This window comes from Gracilinanus agilis, chromosome 2 (genome assembly GCF_016433145.1).
Source record: "Gracilinanus agilis isolate LMUSP501 chromosome 2, AgileGrace, whole genome shotgun sequence".
Lineage (NCBI taxonomy): Eukaryota > Metazoa > Chordata > Mammalia > Didelphimorphia > Didelphidae > Gracilinanus > Gracilinanus agilis.
Genome location: NC_058131.1, coordinates 503,732,701 through 503,745,100, shown reverse-complemented (window position 1 = coordinate 503,745,100; position 12,400 = coordinate 503,732,701). Strand labels below are relative to the sequence as shown.

General features: G+C 40.1%; 1 protein-coding gene across 2 annotated transcripts; it reads right to left on the bottom strand.

Moving 5' to 3' along the window:
- Window positions 1–2,738: 2,738 nt before the first annotated feature.
- Window positions 2,739–12,273, bottom strand: CALM1 (calmodulin 1). 2 transcript variants are annotated; one of them, XM_044665007.1, is made up of 5 exons: window positions 12,020–12,273; window positions 8,626–8,656; window positions 7,411–7,554; window positions 4,341–4,447; window positions 3,699–3,972 (listed from the first exon to the last, which is right to left on the bottom strand). In XM_044665007.1, exons 1-5 carry the CDS (start codon window positions 12,020–12,022, stop codon window positions 3,742–3,744), a joined length of 516 nt encoding a protein of 171 aa, XP_044520942.1. In that variant the 5' UTR covers window positions 12,023–12,273; the 3' UTR covers window positions 3,699–3,741. The 2 variants fall into 2 exon arrangements, with proteins under 2 accessions (XP_044520943.1, XP_044520942.1); XM_044665008.1 differs by lacking the exons at window positions 8,626–8,656; window positions 12,020–12,273 and adding an exon at window positions 2,739–3,690 and having other exon boundaries at window positions 3,837–3,972; window positions 7,411–7,561.
- Window positions 12,274–12,400: the final 127 nt, after the last annotated feature.

Below are 12,400 nucleotides of genomic sequence, written 5' to 3'. Positions count from 1 at the left end.
GATCTTTTACAGAAACTTTCAATTACATCTTTTCCAAAAAGCCATCATGAAGGGCAACTTTGGTAACAAAAGAACTACTATGAGTTTTGCTACAGAAGTGTTTAATGGTTATAATATTGAATTTGGGGAGGGGACAACACCACTCCACATTATTTCACTACCTTCCACTGCAGAGATACATATGGTAGAGAGCACCTACTCTCCTAAAAGTCAATTTCAAGGGGATAAAAATTGCTAGCTAAAGGGATGGATTAAGACAAATTAGTGGATTCTAGCTGTCAAAGGATGAGCAAGCAGTTTGGGGGGGTGCACAATAAAGTCCATTTTTCAAAATGATAATTGAGTAAAAGAAGAACAGGCTTGACCAGATTTACATTCTTTGATTAGGAATAAATTCCCAGTATGCTGAGGGGATCGTATGCTACTCCTCTGACACTAAACATATCAGCTCTAGGCCTACTGGACAGCCATTACAATATTGTTACAAATACAATCAAACATGCATTTTATAAAGAGAATATAAAAATATGTACAGTAGCGAATTTTCAATGTTTTAGGTTGCTGAAAGACACCAATTAAAGTGTGTGCAAAAAATTCATTTGTCAAAAAATCAGAAAAAGCCTTCCTTGGCAATAGTGCATCAAAAACCCATCTGAAATATCAAGATATGCTTGCCTCTCTCTCAACACCTACCCCCAAACAGATGGAGAACAAAACCATGAGAAAGTGTTTGCCAAGTACTGAGTGATTTTATGGCATATCTTAGGCTAAAGTAGGATGCCAGTAGACTAGTGACTTTATATGTATATATATATACATATATATGCATATATTTATAAAGCAGGGTTAGGGGCAAGAGTAGTTGAGAGGTGCTAACAAATTCAACAGCATTATCACTAGCCTATGACTCACTCACTCAAAAACATCACCATTTCCAGCTTCTGTTTACACCAAACACTTGATTCTTACCAAAAAATAAAAAATAAAACTCAGTTCCCTTTGTCTCTACCCAAACACCAGGAGGGGGGAAAAGCTACCTTATGTTTGCCTACTTCTCACCAGCTTATTTCTTTACTTCTGCACATTTATTGTCGGTAGACATTCTTTGGGGAAGGTGCAGGGGTTCAGAACAGGATGCTAGCTGCTCAAAAGGACCCTAAAGCGAAGAATCAAGTTTATTAAATATTTAGTGCTTAAATTTAAAAAACCCCTTTGGTATTAGGAAAGGGGCTAGGTGGAAAAATCCAAGTTGGAAAGGCTTGAGATTTGCCACCTCTCTTAAAACATCAAGAAGTCATCAACTGAGGAATTTTCTATTCTATATCTACCTCTCCCCCTCCCTGTCCCCAACACACAGAAAAAACAAGCAAGAAATATCACAGGCTATCAAGTTATTAAAATTCCTAGCTAGTCATTCCAGTAGCAATCCCAGCGTGGGGAAATTCCCAGCACCAGATCTGATGTCTAAAAGCCATTGTCGATGGATCACCTGCCCAAATATGAGTGTATCTCCATATATTATGGAGAAACAAGCAGTGATAGGCTTAACTTTTAACCGGAATAGAGTCTTTCCAAACCACGGGCTGGTCACTAACTTTCAGCCATAGCCAAGTATCCAAAGCAAAGAGATCAGAGTTTTGCCACATCTCCCTGCTCCTAACCATCCTCTGGCAGAAACATTAGCAAAACTGCAAAATGCTTCAGGGATCAGCCCCTTCGTACATTAGTTAGCTGCAAAGTAGCACTCATTCTCAGATTTCCCTAACAGTATCCCATCATGCCCCAGACAAATAAAACTCGATAAACACACAGGGACTCGAAAGCTACAAACTTACTAATTGCACAGAACTAATTTAACACAGAGAAAAAAATCCAGCCTCCTACAAAGCGTGGCCCACTTAATGCAACGTGGGTTTAAAGTGACTTTTTTTTTAGTATGAGCTGATGCCATCCCAAAATTTGGTGTCAGCACTTTCTAATAGTTTTGGTTACAGGGTTTATAATTAGACACAAAATTCACTCCAGGCTGGAGTTCTACTTACAAGCTGTGAACTAGCAAACACACAGAGGGCACAGTTCTATTTGGAAATAAAGTAGAAAGGTAGAGCAAATGGGGGAGGAGCCACTGGGGGTGGGAAGGAAGGGGCAGAAAAGAGAAGAAACCCAAAGAGATGCTTTGTGAACAGCGTTCATAAATTAGTTGCGAGTCGCAGGGTGAAAGGTAGTCTTTTAGGCATGAAGAGATTGATTTAGAAAAGTAGCCTACTGCTTCTATCACACACAACAAGGATTGAGTTACACTGTGACATACTAAATCATGAATCATGTCTTTCCCATAGATGGTGTCAGTAAGAGTTACATAAAGCAGGTTATCAGCATGTTTGACAGAAATCCCAGGTACGTGCTTTAGAAAACAGACGTTTCTTCTTCAGGGTGTTCTGCCTGAATCGATCATTGTTAGCAGTAAAAAAGGCCATCTAGACTTACATTTTTATTGTATGGGGGGAGGGGGAAGAAAGCTGATCAGTATGTTTGTCTCTGGTAAAAGAATCTCAAGACTCAAGAGAGGTTGGTTCTTCCTACTGGGAGGATGGAGGGGGGGAAATAACCCAAAGGTATGGGTGTTTGAATATGTACTGGTCTGCCAGCACAATCCTTCCCCTCCTCCCCCACGCCCCAGCTTCCAGCTGCCCTGTCCCCACTTAAAATTTCAGCTTTACAAAGCATTTAAACACCACTTTAAGTTAATGGTCTTTTATTGGAAAAAAAAAAAAAGACTAGCATTTACAACTTGGAATGGACATAAATTGTAATATCTCGAACAGCGATGTTGATAGTTGTGCTGAAGTCCACAGCCTACTCTGCCGGCTCCAAGTCATGGTACAGAAGGTTTTAAAAATTGAGAGTCCAAAGATGCTCCCTTGGTGAAGGTTTCTTTTCAAAAATTTTGTGTGAACGGTAACAGCCTGACATCCCGTTTCACTCTAGTGCAATGCAGACAATGCTAAGCCAATAGAAACACAGACATGCCATCCAGAGTTTGAAATCATCATTAGGGTTTTGGAGCACTCTTAAGTACAGAAGAACCACCATAAGGGCTACATCATCTTGAAATTCTGCATCCTTCAACCATTTTGCTGCATACCATCCTGAGTTAAACCAATTTTACTTTATTGTATTTACTTTTTTGTTTTTAAAGTAAACCAGCTAGGACAATTTATACTAACAAATTGAACTAGATAACCCACATGGGTACATTTTTTTATTTTATTTTTTGTTTTTCTTTTTTTTTTTTTAATACAAATGTCTGACTGTGCTCAATTGTCAAGCTGCATGCATGAAAAACTGGCCAGCCCAAACAGTGTAATAATCATTAGCAAATGGAACTTTAAGGAGTTCACTAAGTGCTTCCTTATCATTTAAGGTAGTAGTACAAGTACTTATATTGTAAAACTGATGTGTAACTTGATCTTTTGGGGACAGGACCACCAACCAATACATGCAGATTTTTTTTTTTTTGTGGACAGAAGGTACTTTTGACATTCAGTTTTGCTATACAGAAACAGAATGAATAAATGAACTTTTTTTTTTTTTTGCAAGAGGTAAGTAAAAGATTCAATTTGATTCATCTAGAGGGGGGAAAAAAGGTGAGAGGAGGTCTTCATTTTGCAGTCATCATCTGTACGAATTCTGAAAAGACAAATAACCACAGCTTTTGGTTATCTTCAAAGCAACTTTAACCTAGTAAAATATCTTAATTGTTCCTTGTGCAAAAGAAAATATTTTGCTCAACAGAAAAAAAAGCCACACTTGAGGTCTAGTAATGGGAATTTTACCTTCATAGTTCACTTGTCCATCTCCATCAATATCTGCTTCTCTGATCATTTCATCTACTTCTTCATCTGTTAGTTTTTCTCCTAAGTTTGTCATTACATGACGCAGTTCCGCTGCACTGATGTAACCATTGCCATCCTGTGAACAGTCAATGATTGCTCGGTTGGAGAGGTTAAGTCCTTCACACAACTGTTCTACACTCATTCTTACATAAATAATTCTTAGTTTTCCAGGGCTATACTCTGTAACTGAGTCAGCTGCAGCAAAAATACTCTAACTTTGTAAAACCAATAAAAAGCTCAGACAAATGAAAAATTCCTGTTTTTGTAACCACAAGAAAGTCCTACCCCAGCACAAATACAAACATTACTCCATAAAGGAGGGATACAGGACCATTCAAAAAGCTTAGCTAATAATGGAGGAAAGTATCTATTATAGCTTGTAGACAGTTTAATAATCTTCTGATAACCTTTAGAGTTGCTATTATAACATAGATTCAGCAATACCTTGTCAAAGACTCGGAATGCCTCACGGATTTCTTCTTCACTGTCTGTATCTTTCATTTTTCTAGCCATCATGGTCAAAAATTCAGGAAAGTCAATAGTGCCATTACCTCAAATTTAAAAAAAAAAAAAGAGAAAGCAGGTTACTCAATTTTGATTTTAAAAATGGTTTTTGGTTTTTTTGTTTTGAAAGAGATACTTAATAACAACACCATTTCAGGACCAGAAAACACTTTTAAAGAATTTTCTAGCTGCCCGACCATTTAATTTCAGGATAGCATCTTTTAATACAATAGCTGGAGTATAAAACTGACTCCCAAATTCCACTGCAGCACTCAAGCAACAAAACAAGAAAGAACAAAAGAACAAGAGAAATCACAATATCATATGAGCCGAGCCTTCATGTTCCCTAGAGTCTGGCTCCTGAGCTCATTTCCCACAGGGAACAGATGTTTCTCCTTCCATGTTTGCATCCACTCGACTCAGAAGGAATTTAAAGGGACCTAAGTGATGCTTCTAATAAACTAAGGCTCACGGACTAGAACGGCCCTCAAAAACAAGGATTTTGGCACCATCTCCTTCACCGAGTTTAATGTGAAATATATTAAATATGGAAGAAAAGGATGAGCCCCCCCCCCACACACACACCTTTATAAACAAGAAGGTAATGATAATGGAATCATGGACTCAGAAGGGGAAGGATGTTTGCAATACGTAATAATAGCATCTCTCATTTATATAGTGTCTGAGAAGTACGTTGTACTTGTCATCTCATTCGATCCTCTTATTACCCCTTCTTTTTAAAGATGTGGGAACTGGCTCAGAGAGTTGAAGTCTGACCTCGGTTCTTACGGATACCAATGATGCCCACCACACCCATAAAGCTGTTGTTATTTCACTTCACTGACTTTTGAGGCCCCTCCTCTGATCCCCTATTTTATAGCTGAGGAAACTAAGGTCCCTAGAGGTTGACTTGCCTAAGGTCACCCAAGAAGTTGGGGAGCTGAACTGGGTTTAAACCCAAGTACTCTGATGATCCAGGATACCTTCCACTGTATCCTGCTGCCCATCAATGGCCATTACAAGCCTTTTCAATGAATACCTTTCATTCTAAAGATGTTCAAGAAATTCACCAATCTTGGACCAGGACTTAAAACAATCTCTTGTATTATCAAAAAAATCTTTATCGCCACAATCATCTTTCAATACAATCAATTATTATTTTTATTTCAATGTTATCATTAATGCTTCAATGAGGAAAAAAGTAACTTGTTCCAGGTGATAATCTATTAGTGTTAAGTGAAACAAATAACAAGAGCTTAACAGTTTCATATCATTAGCATTTCTAGGGATGGTGGTTATCTCCTCTGGTAAAGTTAAAACTAAAGTTTAACTAAAAGTTAAAACTCTGTAACTATAAACTTTTGAGGTTCAAAGGATAAAATTTCTAATGTTATTTTATCTATATGCTACATTAAAAAACTGACATTTATTAATTTACCATGGAGTAGTCAAATCTCATAGCTAATTCTTTTTTTAAGTATGATCAGTTCTCATCACAGCAGCTACAATTACTGCAGTTTATCTCTTGGAAGTACAATTTCTGTCACTCCAATGGATGAGCTTCCCTTTCTTTTAAAAAATAGTTGGGGATGGAAGAGAATCACCTAATTAGATATCTAAGTATGTCAGTAATCAAATTAATACAATCTAAAGCTATTTATTATTAGGTTTACTTTCCAAAATAATTAGAATGGAAACCAAAGTTATAAATCAATAGAATATCAGATTAGTAATGAGTTAAACTGACGTTTAGGCCTAGCTCAGGCACTTACTCTCTATGAACCTTAGAGAAATCACTTCATTTCTCTGAGTCTCCCTGTCAAACACAGCGCCACCTTCCCCTATCAGAGTTATACTGCTATGAGTAGCAAATGATAATGCACACAAGTGAAAACATAGAGCACTAGACATATGGAAGGCATATTAAGAATTCTCTATAAACTGTACCCTTTAAAAAAAGCATGCATCCCCCCCCAAACAAATTCCACTTATTTGTATAAACTTGCAAATTTAATTCCCGATTATTTATCCAAGTAACAGATTTTAAAATATAATCCATTTAGTCATTCTGAGAAAACTCGGGCTAAGACTGCTAGCCATGGTTTTATTGTTTGCTCACTCCTGCCAACGGTATTCCAACACTGACCCCTCAGTTAATTTCTTCTCTTATGGGCAGCTTTCCGTGACAGACTCTTCTTTTGCTCTGCCCCACCTCACATTTCAAACTTGACATCTCCTCAATGTTCTCTTACCTAATATATACTATAGCTGAGGTAAATATTGATATGTGACCCAGTAAAAGTGCCTACTTATGGAGACAAAATGAGAGATCTGGGCCTCTACAAATGAACAATAGGGTCTTTTAAAGGCAGGGGCCATTTCTACTTCTTTTTTATTCAGCTAAGTACCTAAGAACAATGTTTTGCAGGAGAGGCCCTGAATGACAATTTTTTTTTTAAAATTACAGAAAACAAGGATGTCATGGCAATAATAAAAAACATGGTGATTCAGAAACTAGAAGAGTTCAAGAGAAAGAACAAGAAGAATGCAACTTAAAGCTGCATAAACAACACTGATAAATAACCAAACCCCAAAGTGGATTCTGATTTGTGTTTTCACCTACGAAGAGAACTTCCAGTATGCAAAGTCCTTCTATATTTATACACTGACAACTCCACTGTTAACTTTGACTTATTTACCTGGGCCTGCTGAGGGGTTAAGTGACTTGCCTAGGACAACATAACTGGTAGAAGCAGAATGTTAAATTTTCTGGACTCCCAAGTTTCCATGAAAGTCACTTCAGTAGGCAAGGACAATAAAAAACTGTACTTTACTAGGTGCAGATTCCACGATTGCCCCCATGAAAGATTATGAAGACATAAGCAATTACATTAAAGCCCTTTCTTTTATGTATTTATTACCCACAAGCCTGAAAGACAGACTTAGAACATGTTCTAACTGGAGAAAGTTGCACAATCCTGGTGCTCATTCATACTTCCAAAGCCCTTACCATCAGCATCCACCTCATTGATCATATCCTGTAATTCTGCTTCTGTTGGATTCTGACCCAATGACCTCATGACAGTTCCAAGTTCTTTTGTCGTGATGGTGCCATCGCCATCTTTGTCAAATAGGGAGAAGGCTTCCTTGAATTCTGAAAACAAAAGCCACCATATCAACTCAATCTAGGGATTATAATCAGGAACTCTTAAGGTCTGAAGCTTAAACAAGTTTTTCTGGATTATTTGAAAAAATGTCCCCATAAAAATACTCTAATAATTTTTTTTAAAAAATCATAGTACCTTCTCATAGCAGCCTAAAACTCATACATTCTACTTGTGGTTATATTTCCTCTCCAAAAACAGATTTGTGAATTATGCTTTATATGTGTATTCATTATTCTTATCATATGTATATATTATACATGTATATAGATGTTCGTTTGTAGTTTAATAGTCACTTCCCAAGTATGTTCACAGGCTATTGGAGAACAGAACTAGATATCTCTTTCAACTCTAACTAGCTAAAAAGTCTGGTTTTGTTTTTTTTTAAAGTCTTACGTCATTACAATTTCTAAGGTAAAGACCAAATATGAGCAACCAGAGAATCATTCACACAGGTCTGCAAAAAATAATTTTAGAAATGAGACTACCTTAAAGAAAAATTTTACAGATATGATCAACAAAATATAAAGTCAAAACCCAAACCAATTCTTATTAATGACACCAGAGACTGCTCTCTAGTTTTATTTCTCAAACATTTTAGCTCCAGAGAGAGCAAATTTATTCCATTTCCATTTAGGTTGTTTCATGAGGACAGACTTTTCAAATTACTAAAAATACTAAGAACTGAGAAATCTCAACTAAAACTTCAAAAGATGCCCGATAGTTCAAATTCTTTTGAGGGAAATATTAGTCCTACCTTACTGGGTTCATCAATTAATAAACCAAATGGTAAGTCAAAAGGAGCAAATTAATCAGTTTGGCTTATTCTTAAGCAGCTCCTGAGGAACTTGATGAAGTAGGAAATTCAAAGTTAAATGTCATCCAGCAATCTGCATTGCATTATTTTCCTTTCATCTAGTAGGTATTTATTATTTGTTACATGTGATGTTACTGCTTTCTTTCATCTTGGACCTAACTCTCAGAAAGATTGATTGTGCCTTTCCATTCAATAATCACTAGTTCTGGTCTACCAGGCACTTCTCATCATCAGTGATACTCACCAGCGATCTGCTCCTCAGTCAGCTGATCAGCCTACATAAAGAAAAGAAGGATGTTAAACAATGCAGAAACAGTTTGGGATTAAGAAGTCATAGGCTTTCCAGTTATATCAAAAGTATTAAAAGCTTCTAAATTCAATCTTGTCTGTGATTAGTACAGTGCCTGGCACACAGTAGGCTCTTAATAAATGCTTGATTTGATTTTTCTTCCCTGCAGGCCCTGCAACCAAAACAGTCCTTAGAACAGAAAAAGAATCTTGCAAAATCCTAAATCAGCTACCAGACCAGAAACTGTATCTAATTGTAAAATGTATTGCTCCAAGAAAATGACAACTGTTATTTGGTAAAGTTCTTTCTGAATTGGTGGCTTATCTTACATGCTATGAGAACTTTTAAATAACCAGGAGAGGTCAGTGCTTGACTTGATATATTGTATGAAAAATGGCACCTCTGGTGGCAGAAGGCTAAAAATGCTAAAAAGCAGCAAGTTAAAAGGGATTCACAGAGAATAGAGACAGAAGAGTGCCATCTACCGAATCATTAATAGAGCTTCCTACAGCAACCACTTTTTTCTCATCCAAGAAGTGACCCAGCCCAACTCTTTGCAGCTTGGGAACTAACAGGATCATATCCAGATCTAGGCTTTTATGCTACCTTGAGTATTGCTGCTGGTTATGTAATTACACTGTATTGGATATAAAAGCATGTTAATCCATTTATAGGAGATGCATTTAAATGGGGAGAAAAAAACCAAATGTAAAGCAATGGCTTTGTCCTCCACCCTCAACGCTTCCTTTTAATGTAATAAATGCTTTCTGGTTATTTTAATTAGGCAGTTATTTGTTAAAAAGCCTACCACTTTATAATGCTCTCAGCCAAATTACCATGTGATTCAGTGACAAAGAGAATGTGTTTTCAACTTAGTTGCTATAGAACACAGTAACATTAAGGTTATTGAAATCTTCACAAAAATTATTCATTTATCTTTCTCTTGGGGAAAGAAACTATTATGGTTGCTGTATATCATGAACCTCATCCATTTTAAGAGTACCACAGATTCTGTTATAATAAAAAACACAGCTGTACATGGCAAGAAATGTAATTTTCACTTGCACTGTTTGGTCTATAGAACCTCGGAACAGTAAAGCAAACAGAATTAGAGAGTAAGATTTATTCTTATGTATCTTGCTTTCAATTAAGGAAACCTGAAGACATACTTGCAGAGTAATCCTTAACAGCTTTTTCCTTGATAAGTCATGCATTTAAGAAACATTTCTCTCCCAGGGCCTTCACAATACAATCGTAACCACATTAGGACCTAAGTTTTCTGATTAGTAAACAACTTGGAAGTGTACAGTCTTTCAGCCCCAATTAGTTTTCTTTGATCAAGTGAAGTAGATCTGGTGATTTATATAACTACCAGAGGAAGATCTTTACTGTACAACAGAAAAGGCCACACCTTATGCTACAGCCAGGAAGAAATGAACAGCCAGCTCCACTTCACGCCCCCCCCCCAAAAAAAATTTAACATATTGAAGCTATTGAAGAGTACATGGCCATTATAAAGCATCCAGCAGTTTGCTTTCCCTAAGCAACTGACTCCTGACACCACCCCATTGCCCTGACTACCAGGGCAAAGGTAGTAACACTGGAGCAATAACCCCACCCAGCCAAGCCATAAAATCCTGTCCCAGTGATGTCAGTTATCCCTAGAGGAGGAGGGGTGGTGATGGAGGAAGGGGGTTGTGGAAAACACACACCCAGAATGGCCCATAATCACATTTGGCAATCTACAGGCCGGCAGGAACTGCACAGAGAAAGCGGAAACCATGGAGGGCATCTCCCTCCACAGACCGGGAAGTAACGTTAGCGCAGGGTAGGGAAATGCAGTTGAAAAGGGAGGGCAACTACGACCAAGTGCAATGATGTCTGAATATCAGGAAAAGTTGAGATAGGGAGAAACTGGGTAAGACTTAGAAGATTCTAGAGATAACTGGATAGCTAATAAAAAAGTGCCTGGCCCCTCCGGTTATAGCAATAGGGACTTGGGAGCTTCCCCTTTCCACCCACTGCAGTCGCTGTGTTCACCATTGTCCAATAACCCCCACTCCTCTTTTATTCCTCCACCTCCCACCCCCTTCTGGTCTCACAAGCCGGCAAACCGGCGGCAGCCTCCTCCAACACCCTTCATCCCACTCCGCAGCCGCCTCCTCCCAAAGCAGAAACTTTGCAGTCTCTAATGGAAACGAAGCTGCTCGCCAGCTCCCCTCAACCTCCTCTCTCCCCCCCCCCCCCGCCTTCCCCGCCCCAATTAGCGCGCAAGCGAGAACGCTTCTCTAGGGAAGGAGGAGACCTCATGATGTAACGAAGCCCACAAATGGTTTTACAGCTGCGTTTTTGGGGTAGGAGGAAAGGGACACATTGCAATAACTGCAGAGCCCCCACCCCCCTAGGCGCAGTGCAGCTCGGCAGCTTCCGTCCTATCCAAGTCTCTCCCCCTAAAATTTCCTACATCGCCGCCCCTCCATTCCTCGCTTTCCTGCCCCCCCTCCTAGCTTCCCTCCTCCCAACTCGCGTCCTGCGAGCACAAGAATGGTAGAGAAAGTGGGTGCCTCTGGTACAATCTTAAAGGGGTGCACTTGGTGGTAATCGGGAAGCAAGTACCAATGAATATGTACTGTATCTCTGGGTGGCGACAGTCCTTAAGGTACAAAAGCCCCAAAGCCCAAGGTCCGGCCCAGGCGTTATGCGCCAAAGGCTCATTCATTCTCTGTGGATAGCCTGGGAGGAGAACGGGTACATCATTTCCAGCATCCAACCTCGTTGCCGTTTCCCCAAAGCTAAACTGCAACCCGCCCCAATGCCCTCCCCCACCCAAGCACGCAGACACACCAGGCAATCATCTCCCCCTCCCCCAGCTGCTGCCCTCCGACAGCCTCCCCCGAGGTGAGAGGCGCGCTGCAGGCAAGGCACTGCAGGCAGCTGGGGGAAGCGTGCGTTGGTTGCTGTGAGGGGCTAAGCGGAGAGAGAGGAAGGGAGGTAAGAGGAGGGGGTGGCTGGACTACAAGAGAGCGCAGATGCTGCAGCAGGTCCAGCGCCCATGCAGCTCCACAGCCCACGGCGAAGTTCAGCAGTGGGGGGAGGGGGAGAAGAAGAGAGGGAATAAAAATTATAAACTCCATTGCAAGGGAAACACACACAGAGCAATTCCAAAATGCATCCCTCTCATTCGCACCTCGTAGCGAGGCCCAGAAAAAAATAAAACTAAAAGGCAAACCTTTCCTCTTCCAAATAAAATAAAAAGCCAACAAAAAAGGGAAATAAACTAAGAACTTGGAGAAAGGGGGGAAATGAAGCGCAAGCAGCTGCTACGACAGCAGGAGCCACCCCAACCTACCATTGTGCGCGAGAGGGAAGAGAGGAAGGAAGGAGCAAATGAAGCTTCTTCTGCCGCTTCTGGGGGGATCCTGCTGCACTAACGCTGTAAGCACCGTCCCTGCTGCAGTTCCGGCCTCCGAGGTTGCTAATAAGGTTGTTGTAGCTGTTCTTGCTGCTGCTGCTTCTGCTGCTGCTACTACAGCCGCCACCGCCGCCCGAGTAACGGAGCCGCCTCCAGCAAAGAACTTCCCACTGCAAGCGCTGGAGGTGTGATCCTGCGCCTCAACACGCTCTATATATAATGCGATGTATCCCTCCGCCGGAGCCTGGGATCGCAAGCAACCAGAGAGGGAGAGTGGCTGCGGCGCGGTGCGTAGCCTCGCCCCTAATACGTTCTCTC

Coding starts and splice junctions, on each gene's coding strand:
- CALM1 (XM_044665007.1), bottom strand. Junction 7,555..8,625: donor GACTGAGGAGCAGATCGCTG/GTGAGTATCACT, acceptor TTTTGTTTTCAG/AATTCAAGGAAGCCTTCTCC. Junction 4,448..7,410: donor CAATGAGGTGGATGCTGATG/GTAAGGGCTTTG, acceptor TTTAAATTTGAG/GTAATGGCACTATTGACTTT.